General features: G+C 46.8%; 2 protein-coding genes across 6 annotated transcripts in view; one reads left to right on the top strand and one right to left on the bottom strand.

The window, feature by feature from the left end:
• The window catches only part of WDR62 (WD repeat domain 62), a 44319-nt gene extending 37267 nt beyond the window's left edge, over positions 1 to 7052 (bottom strand). For 2 of the 5 annotated variants that reach the window (XM_042968878.1, XM_042968879.1), the window contains exons 1-3: positions 6333 to 6723; positions 3082 to 3173; positions 2143 to 2205 (exon numbers count right to left, since the gene is read on the bottom strand). In XM_042968878.1, coding sequence (XP_042824812.1) covers positions 2143 to 2205; positions 3082 to 3173; positions 6333 to 6509 — 332 coding nt within the window. In that variant the 5' untranslated portion in view covers positions 6510 to 6723. Of the gene's footprint in view, positions 1 to 2142; positions 2206 to 3081; positions 3174 to 6332; positions 6741 to 6890 lie in introns of those variants that run through there. The other 3 variants (XM_007096812.3, XM_042968876.1, XM_042968877.1) reach the window with 3 other exon arrangements.
• On the top strand, positions 7040 to 18008 carry THAP8 (THAP domain containing 8). Its single transcript, XM_007096813.3, has 3 exons — positions 7040 to 7326; positions 17130 to 17322; positions 17555 to 18008. The coding sequence occupies exons 1-3, from the start codon at positions 7244 to 7246 to the stop codon at positions 17948 to 17950; spliced, it is 672 nt and encodes a 223-aa protein (XP_007096875.1). The 5' UTR covers positions 7040 to 7243; the 3' UTR covers positions 17951 to 18008.
• The last annotated feature ends 799 nt before the right edge of the window (positions 18009 to 18807 follow it).

Below are 18807 nucleotides of genomic sequence, written 5' to 3' on the forward strand. Positions count from 1 at the left end.
ACTAAGCGAATGCCTCTGAGTCTCTGACAATCTTATAGAACACTTATCATCATCACCTAACTCTCTGGTGTCTTCCCACCACTCCTAGGGCAGCAGACAAGGCAAGCTGCCTACCCGATCACCACCTGCCCGTCCTTCCTCGCCGACAGAAGCCAAATTTTAATTAGAATGGCAGTGTCTCCAGCTGGAGTATATTTCCTCGCCTCTCTACACAGGTACAGCTACGTGATTTAGTCTGGCCGGTGAGAAGTAAACTGAAACGCATGTGGGATTTCCAGAAAAGCTTCTCAAAGGCAACTCTTTGTCCTGATCCCCAATCGTTCCCCTTCTGAATGACGGACATGACAGCCAGAACTCCATCTTGGACCAGGAGACAACCTCAAGTACAGAGGCCTCACAACAGGCACGGTGGAACAAGAAGACAGGCAGACTGGGATTCCTGAGGCTTGCAGAGACACCAGCCCCTGGGTCCTCACCTCCAGACTTCTTTCGAGCACAAAGAGCATGCCCTTGTGTTTGAAGCCATGCTCATGGGTTTCTGTTGACTGCAGCCACTCCTAGCCTGTCGTGTGCCCTGACCCTGCGCCTGGCCCTCCACAAAATGCTCTATGGGCATTGCTGCACTTATTCCTCAGGCATGCTCCATGAACTCAGGTCTCTCAGCCAGTTTTGAGACAAGGAGACCTCAACACAGGGAAGTCCTGCCCAAGTTACCTGACAGGGCAAAGCCCTGGCCATCAGAATTCCCTGCAGAGGCTTTGAAAAATGTCAAAGCCATGCTAAGAAGCATGAACGAAAGTGTGGTGAGGAACAGGGTGATACATGCAGTTTCAGAGATGCTCCCCACAACATACTCACTAGTCACCGGGGGGAAAAGAGAAGCTTCACAGTGGAAAAGCCTGGCAGACACCACCTTAACCAAGGGCCCAAGGGAACACCACTGGTCGTAAGAGAGGTCAATATCATGCACCGCCTGACAGAACGCACTGAGGAGGATGCAGCATTCCTTCTGAGGTGTTCCTGCCAAAGATGCAGAACCTCAGTCTATCTATGAGGAAACATCAGACAAACCCAAAGGGTGGAGCATTCTACAAAATACCTGGCCTGTCATCCTCGAGTGTCAAGGTCATAAAAGTCAAGAAAAGACAAAGGAACTGCTTTAGACTGAAGAAGACCAAAGAGACAACTGAGCAACGTGTGATTCTGGACAGAATTCTTTTGCTCTAAAGAATATTCTTGGGGTAAATGGTAAAACTTGAAAGAGGCTTAGTTGGTAGTGATGTACCAGTTTTAATTTCCTGACTTTGTTGAATGTACTGTGGTTTTGAAGGATAATGCCCACCCCATGCCCAGGAAATCCACACTGAAATATTTAGAGGCACAGGGGTATCATGTCCCCAATTTACTCTCAAATGGTTCAAAAAAAAAATTACTATGTATATAGACTGAGAATGATAAAGCAAATATGGTAAAAGGTCAACATCTGGGGAAAATGAATGAAAAGTAGACAGGCATTCTTTGTATTGTTCTTTAAAATCTAAAATGGTTTCAATGTGAAAAGTTAAAACAATTGTTAAGACCCAGAAGCAGCTTCTGTTTCAGCCTCCTCTCCCCTTTGCCCCCTCCTCCAATTCCAGGCAAAAGAATCTCCGGCTGCTCCTCAAAAAACCAAGATTCTTACTCACTGCAGGGCCTTTTGCCCTTGCTGTTCCTTCTATCTGGAAGACGCCCCCTACACTTTTGCGGGGGTCACTCCCTTACTTCTTTCAGGTCTCAGCCTCCAAGAGGCCCTCCCCGAGACCTCTGATATGGTTTTCCTTCATTTTCTGCCTGCAAACGTGCCCTAACGCATCCTCGTTATTTCCCCCATAGCGATGGTCAGAGTTGGCTAGTAATTTGTCAACTGGTTTAGTCTGTCTTCCCTGCTGGACTGTCAGCTCTACAAGAGCAGAGATTCTCATGTCTTTTGTTCACTGTCCCCAGCACCCGGAACACTACCTAGCACAAAGCAACAACGTCGCTGAACCGACGGGTGAGTGAATGAGTTAGTCACCCACCTACGAACTCCCAAGCCATGTGGGGAAGGGGCTGTGTGCCGGGACCCTCACCCCACCCCTACCCAATGTCCAGGCCCCAGCCTACCTGGCAGTGTTAAAAATGTGCTGCTGCTTGTTCTCCTTGGGGTTCAAAATCACCACCACACAGCTGGGGAGAAAGAGGGAAATGTGCCCAAACTGAGGGGAGTATTGGGGTCCAGGGATGATTCTATTCCCAACAGAAGAGCCCACACATAAATAAGGCTCTGAACAGAAGATTCTCTCCTCCTTCTCCAGGTGTCTAATGCTGAGAATTTTAGGACACTTCAAGTTATTAGATAATATATTCTTAAATAGAAACCAACACTTCTTCTGTCAGGCACTGGGCTAATAAAGACCTTATGTGCACAATCTCTTTAAATCCTCACAAATGACAGGTAAAGTCGGAAATCTTAGCCCCCTGTTGTAGATGAGGAAACTTGAAGCCCAGAGAGGGAAAATCCTTTGCCCAGGACCACCCAGCAGGTCAGGAACAGAGTGGGGATATGAATCCATAACAGATTCAAGAGCCCACCCTTGTCCTCTATCCTGGACTGCATTGTAAAGACTCAATGACAGACAGATATTATTCATTAGTAAGGACTACAGATCTGCCCCTGCCCTCCAGGAGTGGAGGGGTCTTTGGCGCCTAGAACAGTGCCAGGCTAGATCAGTATTTATGGAATAAACAGGAGGAGATCTTTCAGTCCTCTCAACTACCCAAAAGGAGGATATTCCTAGTTGTGTTTTATGGACGAAGCAGCAGGGGTTCACAGAAGAGCACACGGTGGAGCTGGGACACGAATCCAGGCTGTCTGACACCATGGCTTGGGTATTTCCCAGAATCGCCACCACCTCCCATCTGCAGTCACAGTAAGGCTTTCATGGTGCTCACCACATGCCGGGTGCTGTTCTAGACCCAGGTGGGCCTCTCCACAGTCCTCAGGGGTAGGCAGCTTACCTGCATCCTACAGCCAGAAAAGCCAAGGCCCGCCCACTCACTCACCCTGCCAGGTAGGCCACATGGCCTGTGCTGGGGTCACAGGTCAGGCCACTGCTGTTCTGGGCTGTGATGCCAAGCACCTTCTCGAGCGACACCTGTGGGGGAAATGTCCAAGTCAGAAGGACATGTCCCAGCAGGCTCTCCGTGGCACCACTGCCTCAGCCACCCATTCAGTCCCTGTTACATCTAATACTAACCGAACTTCTACAGTCATGTGACCAACAGCTAACATTTGTTCTTCTCAACATTCCTTTGAAGGACACAGAACGATGAGGAAGACAGACAAAAACCCCTGCCCTCCTGGAGCTCATGTCCTAATCATGATGGGATGGAGGACATAAAAAATAAACAGAACAAACATGTAAAACAGATGCCAGGTGCTGATAGGAGCAGAAGAGAAAAATAAAGCAGGGAAGGAGATTGGGAGTATAGGGAAGAGAGAAGGCCTCATTGAGAAGGTGACCTCTGAATAAGTTTCTAAATATTTTACAAGGATGAAAAATTCGAAGCCTCACAACCCAAGGAAAGAAGGCACTATTATCACCCCATTTAACAGATGGGGACATTGAGGCCCAAGATCCCACGCCTGTAGAGTGACAAAGTTGGGATACAAACCCAGCTAGTCTCTGGCTCCAAAGCCAGTCCATATGTTGGGCCCTGCAGGGGAGACACAGGCGTGAGCAAGAGTGGACAACATCTATTCCCTCAACAAATTTACAGTCTAGAGGTTCAACAAGTAAAGAAACAAGTGAACAATCACATTGAAAATTTTAAAATTCTCTAAGCAAAGTAATTTAAATGAGCAAATCTCTATTGTAGTTGATTAAAACAATTTAGAGTATAGACTAATAGAATTGTGATACTTTCATACTTTCTTTCAAAACGAAAGACTAGTTTCTTTTTTTTCTTAATGTTTATTCATTTTTGAGAGACAGAGAGACAGGGCATGAGTGGGCAAAGGGCAGAGAGAGAGGGAGACACAGAATCTGAAGCAGGCTCCAGGCTCTGAGCTGTCAACACAGAACCCAATGTGGGGCTTGAACCCATGAACCGTGAGATCATGACCCAAGCCGAAGTCAGATGCTCAATCAACTGAGCCACCCAGGCACCCCTGGAATAGACTAGTTTCTAATTATTATTAAAGTAAAACATTCTCAAGCAAGTCCTTGGTATCAGAAATGAGAGGCAAACATAGCATAATGATAGCTAACACTTACTGAGCATTTACCAGGAGGTAGGCACTGTTTAAATACCTGTAACTGTACCGACTCATCTAATACTCACAATAACCCTGTGATATGGTCATTATTGTCATCATCTCCATATTACAGACGAGGATATAAAGAGGCTCAGAGAGGTAACCCATCCAGGAAGGAGCCATACCAGGACTCTAACCCAAGCAATCAGGCAATGGCACTCACATCGTTTTTATATCTGTCAATCAGCATTACTGGGCATTAATATAATATAATGGTCATTTTTAGAGTAGATCTTTTGTAAGCCAGATGGACTCTGTGCCACCAAACAAGAAAAATAAATGACATCAATTACCCAAAAATACCCAATCAAAACAGTAGTAGCTACCACTAATAGAGAATTTACAATGCGTCAGGTATTGTTCTAATGCTTAACATGTGTGAGCTCACTTAATCCTCACAAACACCTTACAAGGGAATATTTATATTATTATCTTCATCTTACAGATAAGGACACTGAGGCACAGAAAAGTTCGTAACAAGAAGAACAGAACTGGGGTGCCTAAGTGGCTCAGTCAGTTAAGAGTCCAACTCTTGATCTCAGCTCAGGTCTTGATCTCAGGGTCATGAGTTCAGGCCCTGCATTGGGCTCCATGCTGGGCATGGAGAGAGAAGGGGGGGGGGGGAAGGGGGGGGAGGAGGAAGAGGAGGGGGAGACAAAGAACAACAACAACAGAATTAAGGTTTAAGCCCAGGCATTCTGGGTCCAGAGGTTGCACTCGTTAAGAGTGCACATTACTTACTGCCTCTCTGAAATCGCTATTGTCATTCCTCTATTTTATACATAGTTTAGTGCTCACAAGGTACTTCCAGGAACCTACAAGGTAAGGGCTGTGAAGTACAGGGTGCTAGGTGAGAGATTAAAGTAAGTGTCTGTTTTAGGCTGGGGGAAGGCCTCTCAGGGTAGGGATATGCAGGCTGAGACTTGAGGGATGAGGAGCCAGTCGGATGGACTGCAGCAAAAACCCAAGAGGACTCAGCAAACACTTAGGAGGTGGTAAAGAGCTTGGAGCCTCAGGAAAACAGAAAGCAGGCTTGTGTGACTGAACATTTGAGAGAGAGGACCATGGAGGTATAGCCAGAGAGGTGGGCAGGGGCCACCAGGAACTGCAGCCAGGAAGGGGTGATATAATCAGAGCGCAGCAGGAAGCCATGTGGCAGGAAGAAGATCCACCAGCAGCTACCATGTTTCTACTCTCTAACTGGACTCTGCCAAGCAGGTCATAGTCACCATTTCATTTCTGCTCCCTGCAACCCCATGGTATGGTTATTAATACTTCTGTTTTATAAAAACAGACTTCGTAGCTCAGAGAGTTGGAGAACAATTTTTTTTTAAATTGCTGCTGTGCTAATGGAAATCCTTCTATCTGCTCCAAAATCTTTGTTCCTGTGTCTAAAGACTTAGGGAACTGTTCTGTACTCCCTCCCGCAGGAAGCGTTGCTGAGATTTTACAATTATTCACATGTTCTCCATAATTTAGGGTGGCAATATGGAATAAGAATCCCACGTTGGTAAGGGAGAAGTAAAGAGAAGGCAGGTGAGGAGGGAAGGCGGAGTAGCGCTGAGGGACAGTTTAGATAGGTAGGGTTCGATACTGAACACTGGTAGGGACCCTAAAGATCCAGCGTGGGGCGAGGTCACAAAAATGGAAGGGCCCAGAGAGACATCCAAAGGTGACTGAAGGGATACGTAGGAAGGCGGGACTAGGAGGTGATCAGCAGAACTAAAATACACTGAGGTAAGGGTCCAGAGAGAACCCCGAAAATGGTCCAAGGGCTAAGAGAGCCGGGGTTGACAGGTGGGCTAGAAATGATGGGTACCTGAGAGAGAAGGGAGAGTGGGAGGAGCCTTGGCTAACAGGGCGGGACGTAGGAGACGAAACGGGCTAGAGAAGACTAGCCGAGGGTTGATAGGCGGGGCCAACGATCTAAGGGCGGGTCCAGGGGAGCTTGGGAGGGAGCCTGGAACTGGAGTGGGCAAGGCAAACAGCTCCTCACCCGGTTGTTTACCGTGTCCTCCGGCGCCGCCGAGAGTCGTGTCCGCCGCCGGAGACACAGTTGGGGAGCGGGAGGCGGAGAGCACTGGTTCCTCCGCGCCGGAACTCCCACCGTGACGGATGGCAGCTTCTCGACTGCATCGTTCCGTGCGTAGCCTCCGGGCCCCAAGGCCGCCATCGTCGCGCCGGAGCAGGACAACCGTTGCACTTCCCAACTGCCGCCGACGCCTCCACGACCCGCTCAAAGAGCAAACGGCCCGCGGGAAAGCCGGCGCCGCCGCCCATTGGACGCGGTAGGCCCCGGGCCTGGCCAATGTCAGGGCTACCGAGCCGAGGTTTTGACCAATGAGGGCTGAGAGGCGGAGCGAAGTGTCTGGCAGGGTGGATCCATAGTTAGTTTACTTGATGCCTGATTAAACAAAATGGCATTTTTATTGCGGCCTGTTTTCATCATTAACAAACGTTTAGGTTTTAACTTTTACGTAGCTAAGGTCAAAGCCTCCAAAGCCCCCAGTTCGCTTTTTGCAGCACTTCCCCCGCCCACGCAGTGGATAGTCACCCGGATATAAGCGTAGGGTGGGGCCGAAAGAGACCGACCACTTGGCGCAGGCTCAGAAAAGCCGTGACATCACCTGTCTCCCAGCACAAGATAAGGTCGGAGTGGCTAAGAACTGGCTTTGTGCCGTCCTACTCGCTTTTCCCCATTTGCCACGTGACCAGGGCGCAGTTGTGGTAGCGCGACTGGGCGCTTAGTGCGCAGCCGCCCTCTCCCTTTCCCCGCACGTGATGAGGCTTCAAGGGCCATCACGTGAGGCGGGCAGAGAGCGCGCGGGTGGGGCCGGGTTCTGTGGAGCCTCGCGAGGAGCAAAGTGCGGCTGCAGACTGGGCAGGATTCAACGGGCTTGAAGAGCCATGCCCAAGTATTGCCGTGCTCCGAACTGCTCCAACACTGCGGGCCGACTGGGCGCTGACAACCGCCCTGTGAGCTTCTACAAGTGAGCGCAAGTGTGGGGTGGGGCTTGCGGGGCGGGGCTTGCGGGGGCGGGGCCCGAGGATAACTGCCCCTTTGCCCGGCACCTGGTCCAGCCCGCAGGTATCTGAAAACAGGGTTAGCAAAGTGAAGAGACGGTATTCTCAGCAATAAACACAGAACACGCAAAGGCGCAGATGTGTTAAAACGCAGGTGTAGACGATTAACTACAGGTAGTGAAAGGGGCGAGCGGAAGAAGTGGGACCGTAGGGAGGGGCCTACAACTGCCCGCTTGTCATGTCCACGAAGTTGAGGTATCTCAAACGCAAAACATCGGAAACTGAGCTCCTGATCTTGTCTCCCTCCCAAACCTTCCACAACCTTTCCTATCTCGGTTAATAACTTACTTCATCTTACCTGTTGTTTAGGCCAGAAACCTTAGAGTCATCTCCCTACCTCTTTTCTTTCCTCACACTTAAAGTAAAAATTAGCTTGAACTGTAAAAAAACAAAGATAATTTTAAAAAATCTGTCTTCCTCTTTATTATTCCCCGGCTGGAGTAAAAGACATGGGAAAGGCCGGCTGAAGAGTTAATAGGAAAAAAATATTTCTATATTTTTCACAGGGACATGCAGCAGATGTAAGTGAAAAAATTCCCCTTCTTTGAGCTTTTTACTAGGAAACTTTGTTCTCTAAAATCCTAGACTATTGGGGTGCCTGGCTGGCTCAGTAGATAGAGACACTTGATCTCAGGGTCGTGAGCTCAAGCCCCATGTTGGGCATGGAGTCTACTTTTAAAACATTGTAAAAACATGGATGATGATAAACTTTGCTGTTTGAGATCATATCGGTAAAAATGAAACATCTCACTGAACACCTGGGGGAGTTAAGTCATTTTTACAATGAGAAGCAGCCTCAGTTTACAGTCCAGGGGCAGAGCTTCAGGTAAGGCATTTGTGGACACAGTTTTCCACATTGACCTAAACTGTATTGCTTCCAAGGAGACAGGACTCTGGACTCACTTTGCAATGCAGACCTAGTATTTATCCCTTCACACACAATTCTGCTTTGCTTTAAGCCTAGCTAAACAATTTCATTTACATTTCACCCCTTCCCCCAAATCCAAATAATAACCCTGTCTTTTCCTTTGTTGGTGAGACTCCTTATAGTACCTCTGGTGTGCAGTTTCCCTCATTGCTGTGGTACATAAACCTGACTTTCTTTGACTACAGGTGTGTCCCTGGGGGCCTTAGTCTGAATCAGCCAGGACACATTCCTCATCCAGTCTGTCAGCAGATCCTGTGGGCTCTCCCTTTAAAAATCTATCCAGAATTGACCACTTCTAACCCCCTTCTCTGCCTCCATTCTGGTTCTGGCCATTACCACCTCCTGACTGCACCATTTTAGTAGCCTCTTCATTGATCAACCCACTCCCACATTCTGATCTCCACACACAGTCACAGGGAACTTGTGTACACCTGAGTCAGATCAGAGTCCTCCTCTGTTCAGATCCCTCCCCTGGCTCCCACGTCACTCATAAAAGACAAGGTGAGGCTGGAGCAGACAGGCCTACAAAGCTCTACAGGAGCTCGATCCCTAGTCTCTGTATGACTCATCTCCCTCCTCCTTCTTCCCCCTTACCACTGTTCTCCAGCATCACTGGCTACTCGACGTTCCTCTAGCATGCCAGGCACATTGTTGCCACAGGGGCTTTGTGCTTTTCCTTCTTTTTTTTTTTAAATTTTATTTTTTATTTTTTAAAATTTAAATCCAGATTAGTTAGCATATAGTGCAACAATGATTTCAGGAGGAGGAGATTCCCTAGTGCCCCTTACCCATTTAGCCCATTCCCCCCCCCACAACTCCTCCAGCAACCCTCAGTTTGTTCTCCATATTTATGAGTCTCTTCTGTTTTGTCCCCCTCCCTGTTTTTATATTATTTTTGTTTCCCTTCCCTTATGTTCATCTGTTTTGTCTCTTAAATTCCTCATACGAGTGAAGTCATATGATTTTTGTCTTTCTCTGACTAATTTCACTTAGCATAATACCTTCCAGTTCCATCCACGTAGTTGCAAAAGGCAAGATTTCATTCTTTTTGATTGCCAAGTAATACTCCATTGTGTATGTATGTGTGTGTATATATATATATATATATATATATATATACACACACACACACACACACACACCACATTTTCTTTATCCATTTATCCATCGATGGACATTTGGGCTCTTTCCATACTTTAGCTATTGTTGATAGTGCTGCTGTAAACATGGGGATGCATGTGTCCCTTCGAAACAGCACACCTATATCCCATGGATAAATGCCTAGTAGTGCAATTCCTGGGTTGTAGGGTAGTTCTATTTTTAGTTTTTTGAGGAGCCTCCATACTGTTTTCCAGAGTGGCTGTACCAGTTTGCATTCCCGCCAACAATGCAAAAGAGATCCTCTTTCTCCACATCCTCGCCAACATCTGTTGTTGCCTGAGTTGTTAATGTTAGCCATTTTGACAGGTGTGAGGTGGTATCTCATTGTGGTTTTGATTTGTATTTTCCTGATAATGAGTGATGTTGAGCATTTTTCATATGTCGGTTGGCCATCTGGATGTCTTCTTTGGAGAAGTGTCTATTCACGTCTTTTGCCCATTTCTTCACTGGATTATTTATTTTTTGGGTGTTGAATTTGATAAGTTCTTTATAGATTTTGGATACTAACCCTGTATCTGATATGTCGTTTGCAAATATCTTCTCCCATTCTGTCGGTTGCCTTTTAGTTTTGCTGATTGTGTGCTTTTCCTTCTGCATGGAAAGTTCTTGCCTTTATGACCACCACTTTATGTAAAATGATAACCCTTTCCCAGATAACATATGTATTCTCCCTATCCACCTCCTGTTTTATTTTTCCCTTTAATGCTTACCACTATTTGGCATGTCACATATTTGATGTATTCATTTATGGTCTTCCCTATTAGAATATCACTCTATGAAGGCAGAGATTTTTCTCTGCCTTGCTCTCTGTTATTTCTCCAGCCCTAGAACAGTGCCTGGCGCATAGTGGGTGCTCAGTAAATATTGGTTGGATGAATTCGATTAATGCATTTCAGATGGCTTTCCTAAGGAAACCTAGCAGCCCATGTCAGTTGAGGGGCCCTGGTACAGAATAGGAATAATGCAGAGGAGTCTTCGAACCTAAATCAGTGTGTCCAGATTTGCTTTATAAAATATATTGCTCTGGCATTGTTTATGAATTCAGTATCTCCAGGAGAAAGGAAATCCCTGCTGGACACAAAGGACCCTGAGAGATCCTGTTCCTGTCCTGACAACTCATGGATAAGTGAAGGGTCAAACATTGAAGAACCGAACACACAACGTGGGAGTCACTCCTGATCCTTTCTTCAGCACCACTGCCCCAGTCAGGTCCATTAACCCATCCTTTGACTTTACCTCCCAAACACATCTCCACCCAATCAAAATAAAACCCCTAACACCTTGGCAATACAGTTATAAATGCAAATGGGAAACTCCTAACTAAACTATTAGAAAATAACAAAAAAACACCCTACATTTCCAGTCTGACCATTTCTCATTACCTCTGCTATTCAGATTGTCATCATCTATTACTGAGACATTGTGAGAGCTGCTTCCTGACCTCCCTGCTTCCACTCTTGTGGCCCTTACAAGAACAAGAACTTAAAGAGCACTTACTATATGCCAGGAACTGTTCTAAATGCTTCACATATAATAATGAGAATAATGACTGTGCAGAGCAGCCAGATGGCTTCATAAAGATCAGTTTATATCTGTGTTGTTTAAATCCCGTCAGGGACGCCCAGGGGCTCAGTCAGTTAAATGTCTGACTCTTGATTTCTGCTCAGGTCATGAACTCATGGTTTGTGGGATCGAGTCCTCTGTTGGGTTCCGCGCTGACAGCAGCAGCCTGCTTGGGATTCTCTCTGCCCCTCTGCCACATGTGCACAGGGGTGTGCACCCACACTCTCTCAAAATAAATAAATAATTTAAAAAATTAAATAAAATAAATCCCACCAATGGCAATCAGGCTGTCCCTCACACAGGCTAACCCATTTCCATCTCTAGACTCACCCCGAGTCAGTTTTGCAGAAGCCACATAGTTAGTTAAGAGTTTGGCGAGGGACTATTTCCAAAGGAGATTCAGGAGAAGGCAAAAGGAGAAGGAGAAACAAAGAGGGATGTGGCTGCCAGGGAATAACAAGAGCCTGCCAGGCAGCCAAAGGAAACATTCATTAGTTCTATTTTAGGCCCTTTCAGGCACGTATGAGAGTCCTCTCTCATGGGGGACCTATCAGGAATTGCATTTGGTTGGCAGTAAGAAAGTCACGAAATATTACTGGCTAAAAAAGATTATGGAGATTATAGGATAGAGTGTGTTTAAATTATGCTGCCGTAACAAATGCAAAATCTCAATGGCTTACTACAGCAAAGGTTTATTTCTCACTCACACTATGTCCTCTGCAGACCATTTGTGGACCTACTCTACAATATCTTAACTGGGGTCTCAGGCTGAAGGAGCCTCTCCTACATGGAATATTGCTGGTCTTATAGGAGGGGGAAAAGAGAAAGTAGGGAGAATCACCCATTGGCTCCCGACAAATTTTATATTTAGAAATGGCCCAGGGGCACCTGGGTGGCTCAGTAAGTTAAGTGTCTGACTTGATTTCGGCTCAGGTCATGATCTCACAATTTGTGAGATCGAGCCCCACATTGGGCTCTGAGCTTACAGCATGGAGCCTGCTTTGGATTCTCTCTCTTCCTCTCTCTGCCCTTCCTCTGCTCACTCTCTCTCTCTTTCTCTCTCTCTTTCTTTCTCTCTCTCTCAAATAAATAAACATTAAAAAAAAAGAAGTGGCCCATGTCACTTTCAGTCATTTGGCCAAAGCAAGTCTATGGCAAGCCTCAAGTCTTTGGAGTAGAGATATATAATCTTCAAGTGAGGAAGGGCAGCGAATATTTTGAACAATAACATAATCTACCAAGAGTTTATTTTTCTCTCATATAAAACAAATACAGAGGTTGACAGACCAGCACCAGTGTGGCATGTCCACAATCGTTAGGGTTGAGGTTCCTCTCTTTCTGTCCTGTCATCCTTAGTATGTTGCTTCCATCCAAGATGGCTGCCAAGTGCCATGTATCATTCCTGGGAAGAAAGGGAAGAAGAGCGAAAGGGGCTCCAACTGCAAACTGAATTAGCCCCCTTTAGAAAGCCTTCCCAGAAACCCCACCCAATGGTGAGTTCTCCATCATTGGTCACCCTCCAACTACAGAGGAAACTAGGAAATGTAGTCTTTTACCTGGGCATTTAACCACCCTGAAGACCATTAGGATTGATTGTTAGTAAGGAAGAAAAGAACTTCTTTTTTTTTCTTTTGAAAAGAACTTCTAACAGCATATACCACTTCATGATCTAGAAGGATGACCAACAAGACTAAACCGTTCTATAGAAAAGGAGGACACTGCCCACTTATGGTAGATTTTTAGAGTCCATTATAAATGTTGCCATTCAGAGGAATAAAGAAGAATAAGAAAAAGACCAAGTTAGGAAGAGATTTTGTACTTTCCTCCTTTGCCCCTTGAGCTGCTCTGATCCATGTGAGAACCCCCTCGCCTTTCAGGTACCATTCCAGATTTTCTTACACAACACAAAAGTATTCATTGTCCAGAACCTAGTTACATGGCCCCACCTACACAAAGGAACTTGGGAAACATAGTCTTTTAGCATGGCACTTTATGACCTCAACTAAAGTTGGAATTTCACTAGTAAGGAAGAAGAAAAGGGCAAGTGGAGTAGTCACTTGTCAGTGTTTGCCAAGAAGGGGGCAGGGTTTGCCAAGAAGGGGGCTGCTGCAAGAGATTTCTTGTGTGTGTCCAGGCAGAATGGGGTTGATGAGAGGATTTGGATCCCAAACAGAGACGAAAGGGACTGCAGCAGCCAGAGTTCCTGGCTGTGTGCCCTGGGGTTCTGCTCTTTGGGTGCCACAGCTCTTCTGAGTCAGCCCCTCTGTCCTCTTGCACTAGCTGTGCCCCCCCCTGCCCCCCCCGCCCTGTCTGTCTGCCTTTTGGCTGAGAAGTCTTGCTCCCACCCCCATCTCTGTCCATCCTACCCAACTCCTTTTTTATATGTCCTTCCTAGTTTGTTTTTCTTTTTTTCTTAATTTTGAAATAATGTTTATTTCTTTATTTTGAGAGACAGCACTTATACATGAGTGGTGGAGGGGCAGAGAGAGAGGGAGAAAGAGAATCCCAAGCAGGCTTCACATTAGCAGCACAGAGCCCAACGCAGGGCTCGATCCAATGAACACTGAGAGTATGACCTGAGCCCAAATCAAGAGTCAGGCACTTAACTGACTGAGCCACCCAGGCGCCCCTGCCTTCCCAGTTTCTTTATGCATATACAAGCAAATCTGAATATATGTTCTAATTTCACCCTTTATTACTGTATTAATTTCCTGTGGATACTGAAACAAACTTGATGGCTTAATGCAGCAGAAATTATTCTCTCACAATTCTGGAGACCAGAAGTGCAAGTCGGTTTTACTGGGCCAGAATCAAGGCCTTGGCAGGGTTGCACTCCCTGTGAGGCTGTAAGAGAATCCATTTCTTGCCTCTTCCAGTTAGTTTCTGGTGACCGCATCATTCCAATCTCTGCCTTTGTGCTCACATCACCTTCTCCGCTTTCATCTGAGGTAACATCTTCTCAGCCTCCCTCTTACAGGGATACCTGTAATTGCATTTAGGGCCCAGATGAAAGATCCAGGATGACTTCCCATCTCAGGACCATTAACTTAATCACACCTTTTGTCATGCAACGTAGTATTCACAGGTTCCAGGGATTAGAACATGGATATCTTTTGGAGGCCATTACTGAGCCTGCCACAATTACTAAAAGCTGATCTGCTCTGTTTGGAACTTTGCTTTTTTCAGATAACGTGTATGCCTGACAATAGCATGTCAGTTCATTGAGTGCCTCCACGTTCTGTTTTAGGGTTCCATAGTGTTCCTTTTGTGCCCGAGTTTGTTACCTTGTCTCCTAGGGATCGTGTTGTCCCGCAGTCTCTAACACCCTTACTCTGCCCTTTTAACAAAGAGCAGGCCTCAAAGCCCTCAGCAGATGAAGGTATCTAGCTGTTTGTTTTTGGTCAACTCCTGTTCATGGAATTGATACGGTTTTCTTTACTTTTCTTCTTTTTTTTTTTTTTTTAACAGAACTATATGACTTCTTTTTTTTTTTTTTTTTTTAATTTGAGAGAGAGAGAGAGAGAGAGAGCGCGCCAGGGATAGTGGCAGAGGGAGAGAGAGAATCAAGCAGGCTCCACACTCAGCACAGAACCCAACACAGGGCTCCATTCCACAACTCTGGGATCATGACCTGAGAGATCAATCAGCTGAGTCTCCCAGGTGCCCCAATACTGGTTTTTCCATCTTAAATTGTGGTGTAAAGTTTTCTCTTTGAGGTATCTTTGTTAAATACTTAAAGTTGGTCAGTTTTAAGAAAAATATTAAGTAAATCATGTGGCAGATATAGAAGATACTGTGCAGGTAGAATGTGGATGACTGACCATACTAGTTATCTAATGCTACATAACAAACTATCTCAAAATTTAACGGCTTAAAATAAACCTTTAATGTCTCCCAGTTTCTGACAGCTGCCACAGGACAAATGGTCCAGAACTCAATTATGTGGCCGCCCCTGACTGCAAATGAAGCTGGAAAATGAGGTCTCCATTGTGGACAGTCTGGAGTCTCAGATAATCCCCACCCACTCCCACAGGGAAAGCTTTTATTTCATTCATTTTTTTAAACTTTAATTTTTAATTTTTACCTTTAATTGTAAAATACATGTAATATAAAATCTACCATATCAACCATTTAAAAATTTTTTTAATGTTTATTTTTGAGAGAGAGAGGGAGACACAGAATCTGAAGCAGGCTGTCAGCACAGCCTGACGCAGGGCTCAAACCCACGAACAGTGAGATCATGACCTGAGCCAAAATTAAGACTCAGACAAGTAACTGACTGAGAGCTACCCAGGCACTGCTGTTTGTTTCTTTTTTATTTAAAACTTTTTTTTTAAGTTTGTTTATTCTGAGAGAGAGGGGGGCAGAGAGAGGGAGAGAGAGAATCCCAAAGAGGCTCCACACTGTCAGCACAGAGCCTGACTTGGGACTCTGTCCCACAAACCAGGATATCATGACCTAAGCCAAAATCCAGAGTCAGACACTTAACCAACTGAGCCACCCAGGTGCCCCAAGTCTTTTGCCCATTTTTAATGGGGTTATTTTTGTTGTTGTTGAGTTGTTTAAAAACCTTTTAACAGGGGTGCCTGGGTGGCTCAGTCAGTTAAGCGTCCAACTTCAGCTCAGGCCATGCTCTTATGGTTTGTGAGTTCGAGGCCTGCATCAGGTTCTCTGCTGTCAGTGCAGAGCCCGCTTCTGATCCTCTGTCCCCTCTCTCTGTGCACCTCCTCCACTTGCACTCTCTCTCTCAAAAGTAAATATTAAAAAAAACCCCACCTTTATCAGGTGTTTTCAAGCATACACCAAAAAATAGAGTTATATAAATGGATTTGCATATATCTATCGCTCAGATTCACCAGTTGTCAACATTTTGCCAATCTTTTTCATCTACCCTCCACCTACTTACACCTTTAATACAGTATTTATTTATTTTTAAAGCTTATTATTTTGAGAGACAGCATGAGTGGGAGAGGGTCAGAGAGAGAGGGGGAGAGAGAGAATCCCAAGCAGGTTCTGTGTTACCAACGCAGAGCCCAATGTGGGACTTGAACCCATGAAGCTGTGAGAGCATGACCTGAGCCAAAACCAGGAGTGGGATGCTCAACCGACTAAGCCACCCAGGCACCCCTTTAATGCAGTATTTTATTTATTTTTTTTAAATTTTTTTTAATGTTTATTATTTTTGAGAGAGAGAGACAGAGAGCAAGCAGGGAAGGGGCAGAGAGAGAGGGATACACAGAATTGGAAGCAGGCTCCAGGCTCTGAGCTGTCAGCACAGAGCCCCATGTGGGGTTCGAACTCACAGACCATGAGATCATGACCTGAGCTGTAGTTGGCCGCCCAACTGACTGAGCCACCCAGGCACCCCTTTAATGCAGTATTTTAAAGTAAATTCCAGGTATTAGTTCTTTTGCCCATAAATATTTCAGAATGTTTTTCCAACAGATGACTGTTTTAAAAACATAAACCAGGACAATTATCATACCTAGCAAAATTAATTTCTTACAACTATCCAGTGCCCAATTCATGCTCAATTTTCCCCAACTGTTTTAAAATGCTTTTTATGGAATGATTTGTTGCAGACGAGGTCTATAACCTGCAATTGGGTGTTCCTTAAATCTCTTTTAACCTATAACCCCACCCTACCCCCATGAATGTAGAATCTCCTACTTTGTAGATTTGTCCAGTTTCATAAACTACTCTCTCAGCTTCATGTAGAGGAGCAGATTGTTGGGGGAGCGCAGAGTCGCTGTGGGTAAGGGAGATCAGGAAGGAGGCTGTTGCAAAAGCCCAGGCAGGAGAGGATGGAGGCTGAATGGAAGGGGCAACAGAGGTAGGAGAGGTGGGCTGATGCTGGGTGTTTAAAAGGTGGAAGAATGGGATGTGGGTTGGTGGTAGGGCCTGGGCAGGAGGCAGGGCCAGCTTCTAGCCTGGAGAGACAGAGGTCTGGAGCCCAGGGACCTCCCGATGTGTGTGTCCTCAGGGAGGGGTGTGACCGGACCTGATATTGCTGACCCCATAACCCCACTGACCCCGTAACCCCACTGCCCCTGGCAGGTTCCCACTGAAGGATGGCCCCCGGCTGCGGGCCTGGCTGCGGCACATGGGCCATGAGGACTGGGTGCCCAGCTGCCACCAGCACCTGTGCAGTGAGCACTTCACACCTTCCTGCTTCCAGTGGCGCTGGGGTGTGCGCTACCTGCGGCCTGATGCAGTGCCCTCCATTTTCTCCCCAGCGCCGCCTACTGAGGTGAGCAAAGGGAGGTCCCACCACTGGCGTCTGACCCCCAGTCTTCCCCACCTGGAAATAATCCATGGAGTCTGATCCCCAGCCCTCCTCTCCTGAGGGAAGTCCCTCCTCCAGTCTGACCCTATGCCCTTCTCTCCTGAGGGAAGTTCCTCCTTGAGGTCTGGCCTTACCTGATGGCAGTACCCCTTGGAGTCTGGCCCTGATGCCCCCCACCCCATGCTTTGTCTTCCAGAAGCAGCAGAGTACCCGAAGCACCGAGAAGCCAGTCGTGTCTCCCTCCCCACCAGGCGTCACGCCCCCGACCCCTGGCCCAGCTTTCTCGGCCCCTGGCCCTGTGCACCTTGTGGTACTAGGGCCAGCACCCAGAGGCCCCGAGGCCTCAGCCACCGTGTTCCTGGCCCCCCTGATCCTTCCTCCTGCTCCTGCCAGGCCACGGCCTGGAGTCCAGGCCCAGCACCCTCTGGCCGGGCTGGGCACTATCCTGGGAGCACTGCAACGTCGCGTGCGGAGGCTGCAGCGGCGCCAGGAGCAGCACCAGGTGCAGCTGCGGGCTCTAGAACAGCTGGCGCAGCAGCTGTGCAAGGAGAGCCTGCCGGCTGGGCGCACCAGGACCTGCTCTGCCTGGTGAATGTGGCCACCTGGCCCCCGTGGCATATGTATTTTCCTTTAAAAGTCAGAACATTTCATTCATGTTTCCACATTTCTGGCTTTTCTTGAAAAAAAAAGTCAGTTTGGCAATGCCTACCCACTATTGGTCAGAGCAGGGTAATGGCTGTTCCATATATTAATAATATTTAAGGGGCCTTTACTCTCTGCCAGACAGAGTTAATAACTTACTGAAGACTCACTGTGACCTTGGTACTACGGTTGTCCCCATTTTTCAGATGAAAAGTCAGGCACAAATCTTGCCCAAAGTCAAGCAGCCAGTAAGTTGCAGAACCTCGATTCAAACAGTTAGAGAGCTCCTGCCTGGCCCCTATGGAGTGTGAGTTTGCAGCCCATCTAGTAGAGTCTCCCGAGCCCTATCTAAAGGCGCTTTTGCTCCTATAGTTTACTTCTGAATATTGGAGGAGGGCATTGTGTCTTTAAAAGTTTGACCAGGCCTTTTCCCTGCTTCAAACCTTAGGGCCAACTTTGAGGTCCTAGGGCTCTCAGCCCTGCCTGGACAAGAGATAGGAAGGGGTTTCAAAAAGGAGCCCCCAAAGTAGCTCTGTGGCTAAGGTGTCTCTGCCTGCTGGCCAGTAGGTTGTACACAGCTAACAGATACGATTTTTCTGGCCTCAGTGGTGCTTTAAAATAATTTTTGGTCTTTCCTGAAGGCTCAGCAGATTTAGCAGCAGTCAGCTAGGAACAGTTAGCTAGAACTGCAGTGTGGCTGCCCCTGGAGGCTTTGTGTTTGAGACTGTGGCCTAACCATGCTGGGGCACAAGAGGGACATACAGAGTGTAGGGATAGACCTCAGACTCAGGTCTGGGATTCTTCAGC

This window comes from Panthera tigris, chromosome E2 (genome assembly GCF_018350195.1).
Source record: "Panthera tigris isolate Pti1 chromosome E2, P.tigris_Pti1_mat1.1, whole genome shotgun sequence".
Lineage (NCBI taxonomy): Eukaryota > Metazoa > Chordata > Mammalia > Carnivora > Felidae > Panthera > Panthera tigris.

What these genes read in the sequence shown, in the direction of transcription:
- THAP8 (XM_007096813.3), top strand. Translation starts at nt 7,244, where the DNA reads ATGCCCAAGTATTGCCGTGCTCCGAACTGCTCCAACACTGCGGGCCGA. An exon ending in CGCCCTGTGAGCTTCTACAA is followed by an intron (nt 7,327 to 17,129) that starts GTGAGCGCAAGT and finishes TGCCCCTGGCAG; the next exon opens with GTTCCCACTGAAGGATGGCC. An exon ending in CCCCAGCGCCGCCTACTGAG is followed by an intron (nt 17,323 to 17,554) that starts GTGAGCAAAGGG and finishes TTTGTCTTCCAG; the next exon opens with AAGCAGCAGAGTACCCGAAG.